This window comes from Heliangelus exortis, chromosome 2 (genome assembly GCF_036169615.1).
Source record: "Heliangelus exortis chromosome 2, bHelExo1.hap1, whole genome shotgun sequence".
Taxonomy (NCBI): Eukaryota; Metazoa; Chordata; class Aves; order Apodiformes; family Trochilidae; genus Heliangelus; species Heliangelus exortis.
The window spans coordinates 10,322,301-10,346,492 of record NC_092423.1 but is presented as its reverse complement, the minus strand read 5'-3'; the positions used below and the strand labels follow the sequence as shown (position 1 = coordinate 10,346,492).

At 36.0% G+C, this 24,192-nt stretch overlaps 1 protein-coding gene across 1 annotated transcript in view; it reads left to right on the top strand.

Annotated features, from left to right (window-relative positions):
* Positions 1-24,192, top strand: part of PTPRN2 (protein tyrosine phosphatase receptor type N2) — a 622,824-nt gene that overhangs the window by 199,997 nt on the left and 398,635 nt on the right. The window contains exons 4-5 of the mRNA XM_071734753.1: positions 11,150-11,267; positions 15,567-15,729. Coding sequence (XP_071590854.1) covers positions 11,150-11,267; positions 15,567-15,729 — 281 coding nt within the window. The remainder of the gene's footprint in view (positions 1-11,149; positions 11,268-15,566; positions 15,730-24,192) is intronic.

The window sequence follows — 24,192 nt, the reverse complement described above, 5'->3', positions numbered from 1 at the left end:
ATGGATGAGAAAGGAGAGACTTAATTGTATTTGACAACATCAACGTGGCATAGGAGTATCTTTGCTGTAGCCTTGGAAATCTTGGCCAATTTTAATGTTCTTTCAAGCAAATAGGATGATAAAAAATTATGGTTCTGAGAAATACATTCTCAGAAATGTATTCAACATTTCGCTTTTAAAAGTGGAAAAGATTCAAGCGAGATTCTCTATATGCTACTGCATATAGATAAATTAATCAAACCTGACTAACTGCTGAATGTAATGTTCAGTACAAAAGCTACAGTCTGACGTGGCTGTCAGGACAGACTTCTGCAGTTTATAGGTTTGAACCTGTGGCATTTAGTTAAGAAGTAATTGATAGAAGGAGCTATTTTCTTTCATGTGTCGTATAATGTAATTAAAGTAAAATCTATATCTATAAACATAGTTTATCATATATAGAGATATATAAGTCAACAGTGGGTTGGAATAGCAAACTAACTATAAATCATTGAATTTGCAGTGCCCCATGTTTCTGATTTATTTGTTGCAGTAAATATAACAAATTCTTGTTTGCTCCTTGCAACAGAGTTCTAAAGTATAAAATAAAATTACAGTTTATCTAGAAAAAATAATACTTTTTTTCATTTGAAGGTATGAACACTGTGTGAGGTACTGTGGATGGGGAATACCAGATGAAAGCCAGATTTGTAGCATGCAAATGGGTGAAGGATGCCTTTGATAGTTTCTTTGCTCATTGCTCTTTCCAAGAATTGTGCCTTTTGGGGCCCTGATAGCAAATATTTTCTAAGTAGATTGCCTTGCTAAATTAAAGATTTGGGAAACTGAAACATGGGCATTTTGCAGTGAGAAAAGGGCAATTCTTTGTGTTTTTATTCTGCTGTTAGGAACAGCTAAGGAGAGATTATGGAGCTCTTGGACTTCTTCGTGCTCAAATACATTTTCAGGAAGATTTGCTGATCATTTAATTTCTAAAGAGAAGAAATCTGATTAATGAAACAGAGATCTTACATTAAATAACAATATGCTTGCAAAATACATGAAATAGTCTTTTTAACTTTGTGTCTTTTGCTGTGAATGAGTTTAAACTGCTGTCAGAGCAGATTGATTGCTGGAGGTTTCATCTATCATGAGTGTTATAAACAGAGGGCTAATGCTGCTGATAATTACATTTTTAAGTATTTTATATATATGTCTATTAGGGTAATTTATAGGTGAATGGAATAATCAATGTTCCCTTTTTATTACATTTATGCCTCTCTTAAGAAGAATTAATATGCAGGTTTTGTTTTCTTAACATGAGAGAAAAATGCATGTGACATTTAGCCAGTATACCCTGAGGAAGCGGAAAATAAGGCACATGAATGTTCCACCACATCAAAAGTATGGTAATAAGTAGCAGTTGATTATCTAGAAATATATCTCTATTTCTTAAACTGCCAACCACTGATCAGAAAACTTATCTTCTGTAGCAGTACGAAGTGCTAGAGAAACATGAGCTACACTACCAACATTTTTGAAATGCTTTAATATTATTGCTGGTTCATCTTGCTGGTTTCTTTAAAGGAGGTTTGCTGCTTTGTATGCCATTCACAGCTGCTGATGGAAAAATTTCTGTAATGAATGGTATTTTTGAAAATATATTCACTTCCTTGATTTTAGTTCCTAGTCCTTAAGTAGAAGAAATACACTGAAGAAAAAAAAGCACCTGACTGCCACTTAGTGAATGACACATTGCAGTAGCTCTGGGTAGGCTCTGGTTTTATTACTGTTTCTTTTTCATGCCAGCTCAGTTCTACCACTCTTGAATGCCTCTCAACAGGCAGCATAACTTTAACTTCTGAAACTGTGTTTTATGTCACAGAGTTTGTGTCTCTTTACAAGCTGGAGCCAGATTGAAAAGAAGGCAAACTTGCTTTCAGTTCCCCCTCCTGGTGCTGGCTGTCCCATGGCTCAGCCTGCAGGTCCAGGCTACCCCTCAAGCTATGGTCTTTGCCTCAAGAAAGTTCTTGGTATTTCATGTTGAGCACAGTGGATATAGCAGGTCTGCATAGATACTCTTAGACCCTGGTGGCATGAAGTTGGTGGAGCTATTTCAGAATATTCAGATTTTAGCTGAACATAGAACACACAAAGGTAAAGTTGCCCTCAAGAATTATAAGAATTTTATATTCCCTCTCTATGCTTTATTTCAGTGTTATGTCATCATATTTGGAGGCAGTTTGTTAATGTCAGGGTTTGTAGTATAGGACATTTAAACCTAGCAACTCTTGATGGTTATGAGCAAAAAACAATGAAGATTTTGAATGATGTGTTTAAGAAACATCAGCTGGAAGGAACTCTGCTCACAAAACCTCACATTTTAGAGTCTTTCTTACCTGACTGTTCCAGCTCTTACAGTACAAATATTTTAATTTGTCAACAAACCTGCTAAAAATCTAAGTCAAATTAAAAAAAAAAAAAAAAAAATCATCTTCATTCCAGTACATTGTGGTAAAGTTGAATTACAGCTCATAGCATGGCATATTTTAAGTATTCAGAGAGCAACCCTAGACAGCAGTCAAGAAGCTAGAAAGAAATAGAAAGCAGGCTGTGTGCAGCAGAACTAAGCATTGATGTGAATCTTTGAATCAGTGTTGCATGAATTGTCCAAAAATATTACTAGAGCTCACTGAAGCATCAACTCCCTGAAACAAGGAAGGAAAATTAATGCTAGACAGGTAATAATTTCAATCAGTGCTTCTCTCTTTAAATCCTTTTTGTTGTTGGCTAGAAGTCGTCAAATAATCTGATTTTTACCCATGGACACCAGCTAAAGATATGGAGAGACACTGTAGCTTAGATAACAGGTGGTACAGTAATTTGTTACTTGTAACTAGCTTGTAAATCATAGCCCTGAGATGCAAAGACTAAAAATGCTTAAATCAAAAAATTATTTGTCATTCAGCATGCAGTAAAGTGGATTGCTTACTCAGTTGCAATTGTTTGAAGGTCAAAACCCAAAAAAGTTCATGTGCACAAAGGAATAGCAAAAAAGATAATGTAAATACTCCTCTGGCTGAAAATGCTAAGTTGCCTTCCAGTGTTGCACACATTCACAAGTGTGTATTTCCTCTACATGGGTGGAATTCACAATGAAACCTGAGAAGGACTAATCAGGTTTTTGGTGGCACAGTGTGACCTGCAGATTGTTCATCTTTGCTTCAGGCAAACTGTCTTGGCTAACATATTTCCCTGGAAAACTCCCAGCTTTCAGCCACCAAGATCCATCCAAGGTTCCTAAGGGAACCATCACTTCTGCAGCTGCTGTGGTTTTATTAATAATAATAGCAACAGGAACAAATGTTGTTGCTGTAGAAATAGACTGTGCAAATGCATGCAATATATGGAGTCTTCCTGGAGGAATTTACAGTCCAGAAGAAGTGACTCAGAAAATGAAGTATATGGTTCCACACAAACTGTATGTAGACTTTGTGCCCCACACAAACTGTATGTAGACTTTGTGCCTATCATTGAATGTAAAAAAAAAAACCAAACAATTTTTTTTTCTGCTTCAATTTGCATTGGTCTTGGTGCACAACAGAGCATGGGAAGTAGATGAAAGGCCCTTATTAGAAAAAATGTTTCTAGGAGACTGGATTTCCCTTTGTGATCCACTGCCCATGTCCTGCAGAAACCTTTGCTCTGACTCTAACATTCCCTTCATCCTGTAGGTGCAATGGTCTGTATGTTGGTCTTAAAGACTTCTGCTCATAGCCAGAAGTGGAGAAGATTTTCACCTGCAGCCTTTGCTCTGCTGCCCAGTTTAGCAGTCCTGTATATTGACTTTGCATGTGCAATAGAGTGCACTCTGCAGACAGCCAAAAATTCATTTTCTACAAACATCAGGGAGAGTTCAGCAGCTACATAAAATGGGGGTGAGAACTATGTGAAGCTGGAAGAAGAGTTCTGCTAGTAGACATTTAAAAAGACATGAAGGACTGGAGATCTGAAATGAATTTGCTAGTATATCTGTAACCTGTATGCCCACTTAATTTTCTGTGCTTATTTAAGCGTCAGGACATTTCTGACCGATTCTACCTTGTTACTGGTGATATTTTAATTCCCAGACTGAAGGCACTGCAAGAGTCCTTTCCCAGGAATGATATTGTTCCTGACAATAAGGCTTGTCATCCTACTGTTAGCAAGAAATTAAATGAGTAAAATGAGATGAGTAAAATTAAATGAGAAGGAAGACCTGCTTATTTTATATGCATTGTTAACTAATATCTCAATCTTAGCATTATGCAATCTAGTGTTACAACCAGTTTCTCCATGCTACAGAAATGCTGCATTATGAGAGGAGTAAATGGAAGTTGAGAGTTGTGTAAGACACCCAGTAAAGGAAGAATAAGATAGAAAAGGAAGGAGAAGGGAACAGAAAAATGAAGGTTATTTTGACAGATTAAGGAAATTGGAGGAAATCCACTGGAGGTTGCAGAGGATTAATGTAATAAATGTAATAAAGACAGCTGTTTTGCAGCATAGAACTAACAGCAGAATTTTTGGGTTAAATCTGGAATAGTCGTATGCACTTTGGAGTGGTTGTCAGCTAAAAGAGCTGGGTGAAACAAGCAAAGCAATCTCATCTTTATTTTAGTATCACTATTTTGGGTGCATATTAATATTTCCTGATGTTCATGATAGCTCTTTGGGCTGACAGCACTTAGAAAATGTCTGTGCTTAGCCTGGGATCAGAAGGAAATGGAGGGATGGGAGAAGCACCTTTGCTCACCAGATATTAGATTTTATTGCTTTTTTGTAAGTATGTCACAGTCTAAGCCATTCAAGTTAAAGATGTAACTGACCATGAATTAAATTAAGACTGAACATAATGTAAAATTTTAAGCATACAAGAAGCCCCCTTTTGCTTATCTTCCTTCCTAAAAAGCATTTCTGTGAATGGAATGACCTGCTTTCAGTTTGAGAATCATCAGTTTGTGAAAAAGATTATATGACGTAATAAATTGCATAGGATTTATCTGAAGGATCTGGGAACTCCCTTTCTTGTATCCATTTTAGTCTTTGGAAAGTAGCCTATTCTAGTTGGCAGTTAGATGATGTATTCTGTATTACCATATTATTCTTTTATTACTCTCAGCTCCAGTGGCATAAAAATCTTAGGTAACACTTAGAATATTTCTCTTGTATAAACCAATTACTTCTAGCTGTCTACAAGAGCTGAAATAAAAGTAAGGAAACATTGCACATTAAGTCCTGTGAGAGCATTTTATTATCTCCTTGTCAAATGAAGCACTCATTTGGCTTTTCAAAAACCAGAAATTCCAAAAATCTGAAGAGAAGAACTTTCCCTCCACCTTCTAGGATAGTTACTTAAGAGTAAATTAAAATCAAGGCTGTAAGAAGATCATGCTGGTAATTTAATTCCATGGAGGTTGTCACTTTTATGTATAATAAAACTATGTATGAAAACCTGAAATGGTAATCCTTAGCCATCCCTTTTATCTGCTTATTCAAATGGAACCTGTTTTCCTGTGGGTGAATTGCTGCTGTATGCAGAGACTGAAATTCTTGCATATTCTAGAAAACATCTCATTAGAAGCTTCAGAAGAGGGCAACAAACTCATCTGTGCCAGTCCAGTACTTGGCACTGCTGCTGCAAAATGCAGTGGGAAAGGCAAGGAAAGAGCAAAAGCTCCTCATAGTTTTAAGGAGAACTTCACCACAGCTTCTGTTGAAATGGATTGAACAAGAGTGGTGATGACTGCTTACAACAACCTGTAATTTCTTCAAATACAGACTGTACCAGATTCACTTTTCAGCTGGAAAACAATGCAGCTTTTGACCACAACAAACAAATCTAATTCGACTAAGTTTTCCTGGAAGTGTAGTCCAAAACTGTCTTGGTAGATTTTCTTCTGGTTTTGTAGAGAGCATCTTCAGTCGCATTTTTTGGAGCAGATGAATGTTCCAAGCCAAAGATAAAAGAGATTTAACCATACTGAGTTGTGCCAATTCATAGGAAGAGCTGGAAATGAGCTTCAATATGCAGAGGTGGATTCAACTTCTCTGTTACTATTTTTGCCATTAAGCTGCCATTGCAAGTGGTATTACAAAAGTGCTTTCAGAAGTTATAGTTTTCTTTGATTGTAACAGGAAATGTCAGGATTTTATCTTTTTGCTGTATTCTTAGGTAGAAAATACAGCAATTGAAAGAACGATGCTTTTAATAAGCAATCTCAGCATTAAAGCTGCAATTTTGACTTTAGCTGGTTCTGAAATATGTGAAAATTACTGAAGGTGCCCTTGAGCTCTCAAAATGGGGGTCTTGGATGAGAATAAGGGCAGCTGCTCTAGAGAATGTGGAAAGGGAGCCTGCAGAAGGACACATCTGTATGTGGACCCGTGTGTTGTGAAAACTGGGAAGAAACCAAATGACTCCAAATTCTGCAGTCATTGTGACAGCTGAAATAGGCATAAAAATTTGCAACACATGGCATGGGTGATGTAAGTCTCTGAGCTCTACAAAGGAGTGTTTTCTGGCTGAAATGAAGTAGAAGTTGAAGGCAACTCAGAGAAAAACCTATTTTGTCGTACACTGTGTAGGAACAAAATTGATAACATTACCAAAAACTGGGGAAAAGATAGTGCCACAACTCAAAAATAGTAACATATTCAGGCTTCAAATTTGAATACTTCTGAGGTTTTTTGGCCTTTATATGGGGACTTTCCTGACAGAGGGATCAGGTTTTAGTACATGGGCTTCTGCCAATATATAATAATTCCCTGTTTATTTGACTGGACTTGGTACATAACAATAATTTTGTTGCCAATATATTGATGCAGAACTAATAACTTTGGATTCTGATTGGCACAAGATGTGGAAGAGTCTCAGGGCATTACCCTGAGAAACAGAGGTATTGCCAGAGTTATCTGAAGAGCCCCATGCAGCCTCAGGCTGGTTGATATTATGAACAGGAAGATTTTCATAGCCAAACCTTTGGGCAGTGAGAACTGTTGTTCCTTTAAATGACTTAAATCAGAGTCCACTGATTTACACCAGAATGACTTTGCAATGTTAAAATGATGTCTTTCTTTCCTGGGCCTTCAGAGAGGTTGCAGATTATTTGTATGAATAATTTTGAATTAAAGTAAGTTGAGACAGGGAATTAGAAGATGAATGTTTTTAACAGTTGCTAATATAATTTAGATGTATTAAAGATGTGGCCATGTATACTTAGAGGCATTAGGTTTCTCTAAGATGGAAAAGAGTTGGAAACACAGGAAGGCATGCCATTACTTAGAAAAACTGAACAGCTGAGAAAAGAAAATAAATATTAGAATTTTTATTATTTTACAATAATTCCATGTAATTGGAAAGGAGCAAAGCCAATTAAGCAGGTTAAAAGTGAAATGTGAAAGTAACATCAACTTTACTTTTGGGACAAATGTTAATGCTATCTTTAGAAGTGTAAGTCTGTGATAACTGTTTGCTTCGCTGTTTATATTGCTTGCTTTTTATTTAATTTCAATTAATAAAATAATTCTTAGACCGATACTCTCTGTTGGCATAGTCATTGCTAAGTGTTGAACATAGTGAGGACCTAGACAATAATGATTTCATAATTAATTTTGTAGTTAAGTGGGTAATAGTAGTAATTTATTATGCTGTGGGAAAAAAAAAAAAAAAGATATAGTTTGATTCCTGGTTAAAATAAGGTAAGACCAGTTGCATTTATAGCAACACCATTGGTTTTGATGTGCAGGTTGGGTTTACTGAAGGTATTTATGCCTTACTTCACTGTCTCTACAGTGCACATACATTTCAACTATGGAATTTCAAAGAAATAAAAAAGATAATTAAATCTTGGGCCCTGACACCAGTGCAAAAGTACTACTTTTTCTGAGTAAAATACACACCAAGGGTTTTTTTCCATGAGGTCTAATTATTACCAGTTCTCTTCAGCTTTATATCTGCTGCTGCTGTTGCTGGTGTAGCTTTTGCCTCACGCCCATGTCTGCCAGGCTCCTCTCTCTCTTTCCTTGGCATTGTCTGTCTGTGGGAATTCACAGTTGGGAGACGCAGGTCCTGGGCAGACCTGCAGCAGGGGGGATGGTTAATCAGGGGTTGGGCGTCCCCCGGTACCATTCCCTGTTAGTGACATGGAAGTAATGTGTGTACCAGAGCACTGCTGTGATCCTGCTCAGCCACTGGAGAGAAATTGTAATAATTGGGTGGTGAGGCAGGAGCTGGCACTAGGTGTGACGGCAGAGACAAAGGAACAGGAAATCACCATACGGCGTCATATGCTCCTTCTCAACCTTAATTTTGATTGCAGCTGTCAGCGTGGCATTATGGGTCTTGAATGTCCTGTTTTATTCAGCTCAGTGGGTGGGAGAGATTTTTTTGAAACTAAAACAATGCTGGAAAATGACTGGCGTACCGTTAGCTTTAGACATGTAGCAGTTCCTGAGGTAGCTGCATAAGAAAAATCAATATTAACTTATTGATGAGGGTATTTTTGTATTAGTTAAAATTTGCATTTTTCATCCATGTCTTGTTCTAACTCTTATGTGAGTTGACATATACTATGAGATGCAGTCGAGATGCCATATTCCCTTAATTCCTCTTTCTTATGCTCTAAGAAATTCCTGATTTTCATTCATCTTATTTACTCCTCTTCAATGCCACAGTTGTTTTCTTTTACAGTATTAAGGATGGCATACTTGTATTGATTTGAAATATGTCATGAGAAAATGTTAAAATAATGCCGCAGGAGAAATACTTAACTTGAAAAAGTTATACTGTTATTAGGAACTGTGGCAACTGAGATTGCAATGGTTTCTTATGTTTTTTTACAAAACCCATAGTTTTATGGAGGGATGAAAGCATACGTGTTAGCACCTCAGTCTGCAGCCACATGTAATCTTCAAGACTGAGGAACATGAATTTCCTGTCTGTGTGCAGCTAGAATAGATGAACTCTTCATGCTCTAATTTGAATAAAACTCTTGAGAGTAATTTGTTCTATTTTTCTTCAAAGATTATGTGATTTAGTGTGCACTTTTTAGCCTTTAATAGTGCTGGTGTTAAAAAGTGCAACTTTGGACACACAGCTATTGATATACTGACTTATCAACTAGGCTAATGATGTTAATCTATGTATATCTTGCCTGAATTTTTTTGTTGCATGTTCTTTTAAGCTTAAATGTTATCAAAGTTTTTTCTCCTGCTTTTATAAAACAAATAGAGATGGTAGTGTTAGGCAACAGAGAGGTATACTTCAACATACACATTTATTTATGTATGCGTATACATATATATATATATACAAACTTTCAAGTAAAATTTATTGTAATATCACTACACCAAAATAATAATATGTGCATGATGACTCATTTTGTGTATCCACGTAAGAGTGTGCTCTGAGCAGCCTTATATTGAGATTTATGGAATGGTTTGGAATGGTTTGAATCCACGGCACATTTGAAAAGGTGAGATTTGCATTTGAAAAGGATGAATCAGATCTAAAAATATCTTGGAGATTCTTCCCCCTCCCAAGGGTCTGGAGTAATTTACTGCAGCCATTAACATGTAACATGATTTCAGGTGAAGTGTTTCCTCAATAAATTTGAGAAACATTTTTATCAAAGGAAAGGAGAAAGAAGAAGCAAAAATAGAGTGGAACCATGACATATAAAAAAGCTTTTTTATTTGTAAAACACCTGATTTTACATTGGTTACATTGGTTCTAGATTTTTTCATAATTATTTTCATTAATAAAGAAAAATTAAGTTTGGGATGCAGTCCACATAAATCTTAACTAGATGAGACTTTATTTCCTACAACTTGTCTAAATCCCAGGAAACAGCAGTTTAAATACTTCCTAGCTCTCTTTAATCTCATACCAGACTTCTTTAAATAGGTCCTTCTTAGGCTAAAAATTTGATAAATGTTAATTTTTGCTTCTGCACACTCAGAGCTGTCTGCTTTGGCAGAATGGACAAACCTGTTTAGACTTTGTTTGAATTCTAGTCTTAAGTAAAAAGACAATGAGATCCACCTCAATCCAGTGGAGAAATCTGCAGAATACAGATGTTCTTTTAATACTTCACTAAAGATAAACTCATCCAAGGAGTGAAGTGGCCAGGTTTGGCTGAGGCTGATGCTTTAGTTGCCTCCTAAGAAACTGCCTCTACCAACAGATCTGATGTTGACTGCAAATGGTGATGACGTTTATAATGTGTGTATGAAATAGGGACTGAACCAGAAATCCCCGTTCCAAGGCTGACTCCAGCAACCAGCTCTGTCACCTTGCATCAGGTGCTAGAAAGAATTTTCTTTCGTGGTTTAGTATAGGAAGATATTAGCAGGGTAACCATATCTGGAACTCCTACCAATATTCATCTGAGGGGTTTGTGGCATTTTATTGTGCATGGTGTAAAAGCAGAAATTTCCCTCAATTATGTGATATTTAGTTATTAGATAATTACATATGATTGCATGGGCAAGTTCTAAGAACTGAAGTGTTACCGTAACATCTAAAAATCTACAAATTGGATAACTATTATGTTTGGATTTATATCATTATTTCAAGTATAATTACCATGAGATTGGCAGTGCATGTAATTAATGAGTAATCACTGGAATTTGCCTTCATAGTTGTGCTTCATTCTTGGTGTAAAGTTCTTTGTCACAATGTTTAAGTATAAAGATAATATAAATTGACCTCCATGTGTATTATATTAAAACTTAAAGTAGTTATTTCCATTGCAGTGCTATCTTCTTAATGTTCTAAATCCATCATTGTTCTAAAACCAACATGTCAATAGATACCAGTTAGTGAGATAATTTCCACAGCTGTCCAAATTAAATTTTTTTTCAAATCTATTTAAACTTGTTTTTACCCAGCTAAAATTCAGCTTAGAGTAATGTTTGCCCTCACATTTGCTACTGACTTATTTCCTTTGCAAGAAAGTTTGATTAACAAAGTTTAATTGAGAAGGACTCTCTAGTTCACTCTTGAGTTCTGATTGAACAAAGATTCTTTTTTCTTTTTTTTAAAAAAATATCATTTATATGGAACACAAGTTATCAAATACTGATTTTGCTTCATTTCATTGTTTGTTTGTTTTTCCTTATTTACCAGGTTTTACCTGGAGAGATGATTATACACAGCATGTTATTGGTCAGGAACTCTCAAGCATTCACAAAATCCACAGCAGACGCCCTGATATATTTGCATCTGAAGGATCTGACACAGGAAGGTGAGTCTTCCATTGTGGTTTTGCCTAGTAGGTTTTTGGGAAGGTTAACAAATTATGAGAAAAAGGTTGACACTGATGCTGAATAAACATCACCAAAAGTACTCACTATATAATAAAGGGAAATGAATTATACCAAAGCACTGAAAACACCAGTAGGAAAGCAGAAGACAGAATAAATGAAAACCCTCAACCCTGTTTTTCAGGATATCATAAAGTTAAGAAATGACACCTTCTATTGTTAATTTAGGTCTCAGAATTAAAGACATCAAGTCTTCTATCCAGTTGATGTAGTGTCTTGTGTCAATTCAGCCAGAGCTACTTATGACCAGCTTAAAAAGGCAGACGTACACAGCATCTCAAAATCAGTGAAATTGTAAGAAAGTGTTTTCTGTTAGAAAACTTCCTTCTTAGTGGAACAAAGCTTGAGCTTCTAGCCTTGACAGACAAGATATTGAATGTTTGGCTTAAGAGTTTCATATACTGCACCATGTGGTTTGAGTACACTGCAAAACCATTTCTTATCTAGAATGCGCTTTTATGGAAATGAAAAATGCTGTGTAATCCATACTGTCCAGTGGCTTCAGCTGTTTTTACCTCATTTTTTTTTATTATTTAATTCATAGAATTTGACCCTGTATTTCAAGCATTTGCTGGTTTGAGAACATTTTTTTTCAATGATGATGAAAAATCACAGCACCATACATTTCAGGAGTGCAGTCAGCTAGAAACGTAACTTCTAAAGATCTCTAGATCTGTAGAGAATGATAAAGGTGATAAAAACATGTGGTTGAATCCATAAATATTTTCACTGCTTAGCTATTCAAGAAGCCATTACTGTCTGGGTTACTCTCTGTACATGGTATCAGAAATAAATGTGAATTTCTTCTGGGGAATTTTGGTTTTTTAGAATGAATTTGTCTAAAAATTGTATTTGTGAGCATAGGATAAAATAAACCAGATTTCTATGAAATTAAGACTATATTCTGCAGTGTTCCAGATTCAAAGTTATATAAAAATATCATATTTAAGAAAATTCAGAAAATAGTTTCTTTTTCAGACTGAGGAGAGACGATCACTTTTAGAAGTTGCTGTTGTGATTAGGTTTGAGCTGTTTTGCATTTTTAACTAGAAATACACATTTAAAAAAAATAAACCCATTTTGTATATTGACACTTTCAGATCATTGGAATTTCAAATGTGTTCCACTTATAACAGTTCCTATTGTGGATAGATTTCTGAAGTTACCAAGCTGTGCTTCTGAAAGCATTGTCTTATGTGCCAACAGTTTAAAGCATTAATTGATTTTTCTGGTTGTCCATTTGCAATACATTCTGTAGGTCAGAGAACAGTAGGACTTCTTCTCTGGCGTCCTGCAGATTGTGATAAAGTTTGCTGTATGTTCAGTCTGCTCAATGCACTTGCTAAAATCTTATCAGATAATATTGAACAATTAAAAAAAAGAACTTGTGTGTAGGTATCTGATTATCAGAAAGCATTATGGAAGGAAGACTTTTATTAAGGGTAGAGTGTATAATAAGGCAATATGAAGTCATGCTAATGAGTCATTAATCCCCACAGAGCTGCTGAGAGCAAGAAAATAGACTCAGACACTTGAAAGGTAAATTGACTTAGGCTATATTAGTGCATATGAAATCTGATGGAACAGAAGACATGGATTTCAGCTCTAAAAAAATGCTGAAAATGGAAGCTTGGTTTCAAGATGAAAGTTTGCTCTTTGGTAGCTAACTGGAGTGTACAAGAGGATCCAAGATAAAGGAAAAAAATCCATTCTGCACACAGGGAATAAATGTCAGTTGTGTTCATTGGTGCAATTAGGCAAAACCACAAACATTTCCCAGCAACCTTCAATGTATGAAAAAGGGTATAGCATTATTTCTATTATAAAACCATCATTAAGACTGTAATAAGATTCTCACAGCATTTAAAAGGGAGAAACTTTATTCTAAAAAATGTGATATATATTAACTGGGAACTTTCTAGCAATTGTAATATCTGAAGTGCAGTGATATAGATATTTCCACACAAAATCTTCTGAAGTGCTGTTTTTTTGTAAGAATTACGTAATTATTTATGTGGATAAATAATTAAACATTGTATTTTCTATATACCCTGAAGTTCATGGTATGAAAAGTCCTTTTCTAGAACAAATTAAATAGGAAAACATTTCCAAATAAGTACACAACAAAAAAAAAAATCAACTGAGAGTCATTTCTCCTAGTCAACAGGTGCCTTTATGTATTTCTTTCATCCATTGTCCAGTATCACTTTGTCAATTTTAAGAAATATTTTTTGTCAAATTAAGAAATATTTTAATTCTATTTCAATAATACCTCGTTTAATACAGATTGCCATCTGTGTTAACAAGGTGAACAGTGATATTCTGGTGAACTATACACATTTTAAAAAAATCTTTCAGATTTAATCATAATTGTTTTTAATCATCAAATGAAATTTAATGTGTTAATTGTTCAAAAATCCATATTATGAAATATTATATCTAATGTGGAATTTAAACACAATCTGAGCACATTACTCTTTCTGTAAGAGAAATGAGAAATCTTAAACCCCAGATTTTGATTCTACCACCACTGTGAGTCATTATATACTGTAAATAATGTCTTGAAAAGCTAACTTAATACTGTCTTTTATCTGTGCATTCAGTTCCTATTAGCTACAGTAGAAATCCTTGCAGCAGAATTTGGTCTCGCATTTCCATTCCTCCCTTCTTTCCAAAGTTAGTGAAGAAAGGAGAAGATAGGAGTTGGAATTAATTGATGAATGAAAGATGAGTGTTTGAAAGAGGGATCTCTCCTATGATGAGAACCTCTTTGGATTAGTTCATCTCTATTGAAGCAGAAAGCACACTGCCCAGCTCTTCCTAAAACTTCAGAAAAGTTTTATTCTGGCTTTAAGTTGACAAGTAGGTGAATAATGTTACCTGCACAGCCACCCTCCATTATAAGGCAGAATTTAAGAGCTCTGGAATAAGAGAAAAATACAATCATGAGAAGGAGGAAAGACTTAGGGTGAATTCCATTAAGGTTCCTCAAGTGCTCTGTGCAATAAAGCTTGGTTTCTAAAACTTCTCTGAAGTAAAACTTCATGGAACATTTTTCTGGCACTTCAAAGCGAGCAACCCTGTGAACACAATTGGTTGCGATGCCACCACAGTAAATTAGGTTATTAATTACATTTATTGGCATTAAATTAGTAAGGATACACATTTGATAAAACTGTGACCGTGGAAGGAAGGCTGTTATTTTGTGCAGGAAATAATGTAGTTAAACCCAAGATTTGGAAAATGAGGTAATGGTACTCTCTGTCTGTGCCTCCAAACAAGCACCATCAGATGGACTGTTAGGGTAAAATTTTTCTTACAGTGATGCAAAGATGTTACAAGGAAAATGTTGTCTCATCTCCCTGATTTGGAAAACTCTTCCACATGGAATTGTTCTTTCCTGAAGAAGTATGTGGACGTGTGTACAAAATAGTGGCAGAAAACATGTGATAGCCATCAAATTAAAGTGTCACTCAGGGAAGTAAGCAGCCTGTGAACCCTTTTTTATGTGAAGAATGAAATAGTTACTGGTATTGCCATTTAAATTATTGTCATCATGGACATTTTGTTGAGGTAGATGAGGAGAGGGTTAAATTCAGATTCACTGCATAAAGCAATCTGAATCCCATATGAACACCTTTACATTCCTATTGTTTAATCCCATTTGTGGCTTTTTTTCCAAACATCACCTCTACTCTATGAATCCTAGGCACAAGGGAAGAGCAGAAGACATAATTTTTCCATTTCATTATTTCTTTTTTAAGCCTTTTGCCAGAGCTAACTTTCTCACTTATTTCTATGCATCTCACTGTATTCTGTAAATTGGTGAAGTACCAAATTGATGTTGAATCTAATCATCATCCAGCAACTTGTTTAAATTCTAGAATCCTCTCATTTTTCTTTGGGGCATATTTTCTTTTTACAAATATTTTCTTTTCTTCCAAATATGACTTTGCCTTTATGCGGCCATTTTATTTTATTTACTGTTGGATCATTAACTTTGATTCATGCAATAAGTTGTTAATCATGCAATATTTTTGGCTGTTTTTGCCAAAACGTTCGATTTTCTGTATTTTCATGGTTGCTAAGATTTTGAATGACTTTTTGTTATGTACAGGACTAATTTCAGTGGTCTGCAGTATAAGACAGTGACTTTTTCATTGGGCACTTTACACATTGTACAGGCCAGTAATTTTCTTTGTCTTGCTTTTGCTGTGCAGGACCTTGGGACAGAATGGAGATAATGAAAGAAATTATGATCTGGAAAATGATGTGAACTTGGCCAAGTCTCTTCAGCAATATATAAAATATCTCAGTATTCTCTCTCAGTCTGCAGCTCCAAATTTGTATCCACGGAAGACAAACGACAAAGCTTCTTTTAAGGTAGTATTTAAAATTTGGTTCCTGCATTCTGTGATTTTGGCTTCCTTCTTTGAATCCTCTTTCTTTTGCAATTTTTCTTTGTGTCCTGAGACCAGACATTGTTTCTTGTGGCCTCTTACACTTGATTATTATCACTGCACTAACAAAGTTCTCTCAAAAAGAGTTGGGTCAGTGTCAGCATAGTAATCAATAGAACTTTTCTAATCTGGTGGCTTTTACCTTGGTTAGGGATGGATGGTATGTGAGGAAAGAGGAAGAGTGGTATGAAGGTGGTAACACCTTCACTGGCTGATCTGAAACCCTTTTTATAGCATATGAACTGCTCCAGGGAGCTGACTGAACTGCCCTGTGAATTCTTGCTGGTGCTTATGATGTTTAGAGTAGAGCTGACACAATCTTTGAGATTTTGGTATGAGATCTGATGAATTGTTCCTCAACATTTCCAGCTTCTAATTGATCATAATGGGAGACTAGCAAGATCAATGGAGTTTTATATATATACATTATAAATATCTGATTTGATCACTACAAATTTTGGAATTGGTTATGTCAAAGAAACCCCCATACAAATATCTATTTGAGGACTAAAACATTTTTTTCTTTCATAGAGAAAATGTTTTGCTTGAAGATGGATCTTGCTAAATTTAAAAAAATTATTTGATGAAGTGGTTGCATATGACAGACTCTTACAACCCTATCTATCTTTTGCTCAAAAAAGATGTTTATTGTTGCGGCGAGCCTTCTCTCGGGGACACGGCTCTTCTCCGGAGCTCTCTTGCCGTCCCTCTCCTCAGGCATCTTCCTCTCTTGTCTCATTCTGCTTCTGGGAGCAAGCCTTTTATTTTGCCCTTCAGCCCCGCCCATTTCCGGCTGGGGCAGGCCCTAATTATTGGGCACAGCTGGGCCTAAGCTCCCAGTTCATTATCAGTGACACCTGAGGACTTGTGGTTCTCTCTACAGTTTATCAAAAGCAAACTATTATTTTCAAGAAACAGGCTACTATTATAGTGATCCTTTAAAAAATCATTAAGTCCTATTTGCACGAATACAATATGAATGCAACAACCTTAGTTAAAAAAATATACTGAAGTTTCAGGAAAAAACCCCAAGAGAATAAAATACAGTGACACAGCCAAATTATTGGGGGTTTTGTTTTTTCTTTTTCCTAGAAACTACCTTAGTATATCTGAAACAGCATGTCCCAACAGCAGTATCAGTTCTATCAACCACTTACTCATAAGGGACATAACTGAAGTGTTGTTATTCTTCTGTAGCAGCCACAAGTTTCCAATTTTATTCATTGGCATATATAAGATTTATGGTGTATGTCATTAGGGGTAAGAGAAACTTGCAGGCAGTGGCAGGGCAGCTTTGGGGATGGGTGAGTGACCACCTTCATGGCACTTTTCCTCCTCTCATGAGCAGTGACTGCAGTGAGGATGCCCTGCTTTGAATCACTGCCTTTCAGAGACAAGAAAACTTGCTCAAGAAGTGTTTCAGTGGGTCTGGTGCTGTCCTGCAAGTTCATAAATAACCCATATGGCTGAGACCTTCTGTAGGGAAGCCTGCTGTGATAACACCACCCACCAACCTTATCGAGTGTTGCCATGGCGATGGATACTCTGAAGCCTGGGGGAGTTGGATAAAGAGAAGAAAATCTGGAAATGAAGCACATATAGGAGCATACTGTACACTTCTATTCACTCAGGAGCACAGATGTGGTACCTATAATTTAAAATAAAATAAAAGGAAAATTATCTTAAAACTTAGCAATAAGCCATGAATTTTTAAATTATCCTGGAGATATTTGCCAAGATTCATTAGGTAAAAAAAAAAAAAAAAAGAAACCAGGAAATCAGAAAAAAAAGAAACCAGGAAATCAGGATTTCTGCTACTCCAGGAAACAGAAAAATAGTAAATTTAATAATTTGAAAACAGTAGGAAGGAAAGTAACTGCAGGAGCTGCATTTGATATGGTCATAACATTTGAAACTGAAAATAACTCTTATGAATTTTAATTGTATGCTTCACTGGTATTTTCATTTTGGTACCTTATTTTTTATTTCACATATGGATAAATTATGAATGTGCATTAAATTATCGTAGCAAGATCTTTTCAACTTTCTTGTGTTTTTCTGAATAAAAATGAAGGTAAGAGGTACTTTACCCTAACTAAACTTAGAATTGCAGCTTTTGGACCTCCGCCCTTTTTAAAATAATTTTTTTTCAAGTATGTATTTACATCAATCACTTCATTCTTAATGCTGGGGATTCAGAGATGTAACACTATGGTTGCTTTGATATGAAATATAGCTGAATCTTGCAGAAATTTAGTACTTGTAGACAGGCTTCTTGATTGCATTCTGATTTGTTCCAAAACTGCCATCAGAGGAGTCTGACTGAGGGTAAAAAGAAAGAAAAAAGACAGAGTATTTAAAATATTTGTTATACTACAGAAGTCCTATCTAGTACCTTAAATATTTTTAACCAAAGTATTTTACAACCTTTTGGTCTGTTGTTTCCCTACTATTTTCCATGTGTAGTAGCAGAATAAAAGCACAGAGCTTTAATATTACAAAGAATATAGCACACATAGAGTTATGCATACAGTTGTAAAATAAGACACAGCAAGACCTAAAGCAGATAACTCTTTTCCTGTTTCCCTTGTTGAAACAACTTGGTTAAATGGTGACAGAAATAACACTATTTAGTCATGGGATGGATCAAAATTCCTGTAATGTCTACCACTTATTGCAAGAGCTTCTTTTTGTGATTTTTGAAGCCCTTGAACTTCATCACTAACTTGGAATTTATTCACAGTATTTAGCCAGTTTCTACTGCAGGCTGTCATCTGGCCAGTTGATTATGACTGCCAGTGGATAAATAGCAGTAAACCAGAAGATTTGGTGCATCTTTTTGTTGAGGATTGAATTCGGAAAGAACATTTCACTTTAATTCATCTGAAAGGAGTTGTTCAGAAAATGAGCACTTGGTGGCATTTGTTCCTTAAGCATTAGCCTGTGGGTTTTTGGTGCTTTTTTCCCCCCACTTGGACTTAGAGGAAGATTTTACTATTCACAAAATGTTCTGTTATCAATATTTGTGGTTCCTTTCTACCAAACCTGGTCTTAGTATGGAAATAACATACAGCCAGGCCGATAGACAAAATGAGAAAGCTTTTTTATCTTATCTATTGAGGTGAGAAATACAGAGCCTGCAAATCGTGTATGAATTCCCCTGCTCTTCTCCCCTCCAGTTATAGCAAATCCCTCTCTTCCAGAAAACAAAATAAAACAAAACCACAAAACAACCAACCAAACAAAAACCCCAAACAAAACACCAGAACACAAAAAAACTCCAAACCAGAAAAAAACCCACTACATTGCTGACAGTGCTACAGAAACTGAGTACCAGAGTTTTGTTGGGTTTGAAGGGACAGCAGGTATCTGATGTTACTAAAGCTTGTCAGCTGTAAAAGGAGAGGTTGCTTTGCTGCTGACAGCAGCTCTGTGTGAATGTTTGCATAGCAGGGGCATGTGGGAAGCCTTGAGGAAATCTTAATATAAAGGAGGTGGGGAAAAAAAAAAAGCTATGTCCACAGTGGCTGTTACAATACAGCAAAAAAAAAAAAAAAAAGAAGCTACAAAAATGATTGGTATGGAAGTAATTAATCCTGTTCTCTATTTTTCACCATCCATTAACCGAGTTAGTAAGGAATGGACTTACATTTTATTTTTTTAAAAAGTCTACGTGCCTGCAGTTATATGAAATTTCAGTTATACTGCTTTCATCTGACCAAGAAGATTTTTTCAGTGATCTCAAAAAGAGAAGATTTGAAAAGTGATCAAAAAAGATCCAAAAGTGATCCAAATTACTTAAAAGTCTCAAAATAGGGAAGAAAATAGGAATAACTCACCAGGAACTGCTTGCTTTTTTAATTGATCTAGCTATCATTTTTACCCATTTGTGAATTTGTGAATTTTTTTAATACCTCAGGCTGGCAAAAGTGCCCTGCTTTGGTAACCTAGCACTGCACTGGGCTCATTTCAGAGACAGTGACTACAGCATATGCATTTATTGTGACTACCACACCACAGAGCCTGACACCTTCTTCCTTGCTGTTGTGACTTCCCTGCTCCAATCTGGGGCTGGATGCTCCATTGGTTCCTTTGGGAAACCTTCCAGGCTGTAGGAATGAGCAAGGGTCCTGATACCCTTATGCTACTGCTGCATTTCTTGTTTCAGATGTCTCTGGTTTAGGGTTGAGTGTTTTAGGGCTAGAAAGTGCATGCTATTGCTTTTAGTCCTTTTATTCCTTCCCCTTGCTTTGGCCTCTGAGGTCTTCAGGCATTGGTCCTATCTGCTGCTAATCATCTTCAGGGTGCTTTGCCATTCAGGACTTAGTACATAGCGTAGTCAACAGGAGAGAAAATTGATTAATTACATGTTTTTTCAGGGAGTTTCATCTGTTTTCTGCCTTTTCTGTTTCTTTGGGGTTTAATTGCTTTCTCTTGTTTTCAAGGTAGACTACATATAAATATTGGTATTGCAGAAATCGAATGTCTCAGGTATTCTTACAAATTTTAAAGTAAAGAGTTTGGAAAAAAACCCCAATCTTTAGAATCAAGGAAGTCAATAATAAAGGTCTTTGCAGTGAGAGGTTAGTGGCAGAGGGGTATGGCTGGTTATTAGATCAGCAACACAGTGGAGCTGAGAGGGGAGAAGGCACAGATAAAAATTTATGGCAGAATCAGTTTGCTGGAATCTAGAAGGGTAAGAAGGTTAGGCAGGGGATTGGGTAAAGCTTTGCTTTTACTCCTTAGTACAAGAGGGAGCCTTCCACCTGTTTTCCCCTTTCAGGGAAGACAACTCATAGCTTTGCTGGGTTCAGTTGATGCTTTGTAATTGATCTACTGAACAAACTGGGATGCATGGCAGTTAGAAAGGGTTGTTATTTATTTTAGAAAATCTAAGAATGCAAGTGCTCAAAGATATACCCAACTTACCTGCAAATAATGATTGCTGTGATTAACTAGTAAAGTATGAAGTCATTGCTCACTTTAATCTGAAGCTTTAATTCAAAAAAGCAGAACCCTTGTTTAACATTGATTAAAATATAGTACTGAATGAAGATAATCAGAAATTGATTTGACTGCTGAAAACTGAAGAGCTTTCTATGATGTATACATTTAAAGTCATATACATGTAAAATTTAATATTTTATATGTGGGAGATTCTGTATAAGAAAAAATTAATTCACATTGTGCATAAAATTTTTATGCACCAGGAATAAGTGATAATGGAACATCTCCCTGAGGGCTGAGAATTGCCCATCTTTTGGTGTAACAATGCAACCACTGTTAGAGTAAAACTCAAACCTCTCACAAGTGCTGATGTTTTTATTTACCTAATGCCATTATGAAGTAGTGAAGGACTAAGACCTCTGTTTCCCAGACAGATTCAATAGCTTTTTTGAGGTTGCACAAGAAGTTTTTGCTGTAGTGTAGACAAAAGTTAAGCCTCAAATCACAGAAAAGCATTTAATCTTTTGGATCATTTTCCTCTCTGTCTCTTCTCAGTAAAATAGAAACGTAGTTCTCTTAAAACAACAACAACAATGAAAATAACCCCCTACACCAAACAAAAAAACTACAACCCCCAAAAGAAATGAAAAAACAAAACCCCATAAGCACTGAAACAGAATTCGATGTTTGTACTGTTGCAAGTCAGCCTAAACTAATTTTATCATCAGTGGGCAGGAAGAAAAAATTTCAAAGTTAGGATCTGTTCTTTCTGTTTAAAATTATTATATCAAATGTGGTAAGTTCTATCCTGTTGGCTATTCTGCATCAATCTGGTGTGAATAACAAATTTCTTCCTGGGAAGACCAGTACACACACATTTGAAAGTCTACAGAATCATGGCTTCAAAGCCTAGTAGAATTACAGATAGGTTGCTTGCAGCATAAATACAGAGTTGGGCAAGCTAATGTGATCTGTGATTTAATTTTTTTTTACCTTAATAGTTTGGCAAGTGAAGACTCTACTGCCAGTACCCTGCTCTTCAAGTCTTAGACCTAACACTTACCTTTACCTATGATATATCAGTTTATATATGATTTAGTGACAGATTTTCCCTTATTACACATTTTGGAAAGATTAATTATTTGTGCAATGATTTGGACATATATATGCTGTAGAAATTATGTTATAAATGATGTATGTAGGCCTGGAGGGTTACATAAGACCAATTTGTTAACTTCTAATAATTTTCAGACAAAACATAGGTTGATAGTTTTAAAATCTAAAATATTTTCTGGACAATAAGGTTTGATTCTATTTTTAGATATCTCCCCACCCCTTCAAAATCATCTGTTTTTTTGCCTAATATCATGTGTTTGGATCTTTTGTTTCTGTCCTTTCTCCTACAATCTTGCTATTTGTTTTGCAAATATTTACTCAGTGTGCTTCAGTACAATGGGCTAAGTAAATAAAAGATGGAGGAGCTGCTACAAATTGTAAACTGTATTCCAAATTTATTTTTAGATCTTATTTATCAAATTAGAGGCTAGAGCTGGCACAAAATTTAAACTCTTAACTTGAGGCTTGTGTCAGTTTACTGATGTATACATTTCAGGACAATGCAACAACCAATTTTATTCTTTTTTTAAAGAGAGGAAGAAAACCTCTAGCATTTGCCCAGGAATTGGTTGGTTTCTTGCAGTGGGGTTGTAAAGCAATGTTATAGATCTGAATACTACAGATTTCTTTCCACTTGCATTTGTTAGGGTAAAATTAGTCTCTAGATTCATATGTTAAGAGTTATAAATATATCAAAATGGAGCTAATGTGCTCAGGTTTTGGCAGATGAAGATGATCATGTTTTTATGTAAATCATCTTTAGATAATGAGTTAACTGAACATACCAGCATATGCCTACAGAAAGTGTGTTTAAACATCATTCACTGAAACCTTAAGTAACAGACTTACTGATGTATGAGCAAACTGTTCTCTGACAAGGGAAGCTGATAAACCCTGGTACATATATCAGCACTGGTCACCATGCTGCACAATTTCTGCCATCCACTGGGGGACGACTGTCAATTGTTTGTTCCTATTTATAATGTCAGGGAGCTGCAGAACCCAGGAGCCTGATGGAGATGAAGCTGCTTCAGCTCCGTGTCCTCACCTCCAGCCAGCAGGCAAGGGAAGAAGGTACTGATAACAGGCACCACAGGACCCATGGTCTGGTTCTGCTTGTTGGCACTCAGGCCATCATACACACACAGAGTCACACAGAGCTTCTCATCCAGAAAAATAGTTAGAAAAAATGAGATTATTGAGAAGATAGGAGAGACTCTGCTGAGCAGACACAAGGCGTGGTCAGTATAATTACCCTGGCCAGCCTGCTTACATGCTACAGGTCCCTTTTACTGCCTTTATCCCAATCCACCTTATAATACATAGCACAATTTGTAAAACTCACAATTTTGTTTATGATGACCCCATGATGAATGTCAAGGAAAGACAGTCTGGCACTGCTCCTACACCAAAGGAAACTTTTTGTAACCTACAGGATGAAGATGTGTCAGAAACAGAAAGAACAACCAATTATGAAGAGTAAAGCTAGTGAATTCCTCAGCAGTACAAGAAATGGCAACAGAAGATAAAAAATTATTCATGCAGGAGAGTTTGTTGGAGAAGGGTGAAGGGTAGGCATTTGGCTAAGAGCATCCCAAAAATGGCTTGGAACACTTGAGACTTAAAAGGGAATTTCTTAATCAGAAATTTATGCATGAAAGAAACTGGTGGAGTTATCCTCTCCCTTTTTTCTTTTGTTTTGGAGGGTTTTTTTGTTTAAGAGTGGTAGACAATGCTGTGTGCAGTCAAATCTTTGTCGGCTGAAATTAAAGCAATACAGATTATTGGATGGTACATGTTCAGACCCCAGACAATCCTGTTACACTGCAGTTTCAGAATCAGAATTAGAAAGGAAAATCATCACTAGTTTTGATCAAAAGAGACTCTGAGGACCCCTTTTGCTTGATCAAGCTTTTGACACTGCAAACCACAGCATGTTAATTAAAAATCCTTGCCATCTTTACTTCTCTGAAGTAGTTATTGAGTGGTTTCAAAGCTGTTGAAATTCTCAGAAAGAAAACAAGTGGTAGATACAGAAAATTTTAGTAAAATAGTAGGTTAGATGAGATGACTGTAGTGGTGCCTGTTGCCTTAAGCCTGTGAATCTGGCAAAAGACAATGGTCTGATGCCATCCCATTGCTGCAGGAGGCACTACTTTCTTTACCTGTTTCTGTGTTCTGAATTCTTGCCTGGCATAGCCTCATTATCCACAGTATATGAAAAGGTCATTATCAGTTGGTAGAAAGGGCTTTTACTCCACTTTTGCTCAGCATTTTTTTTTTCCACTGGCTTTACCTATTATTTACAGACAAACCCAGCACT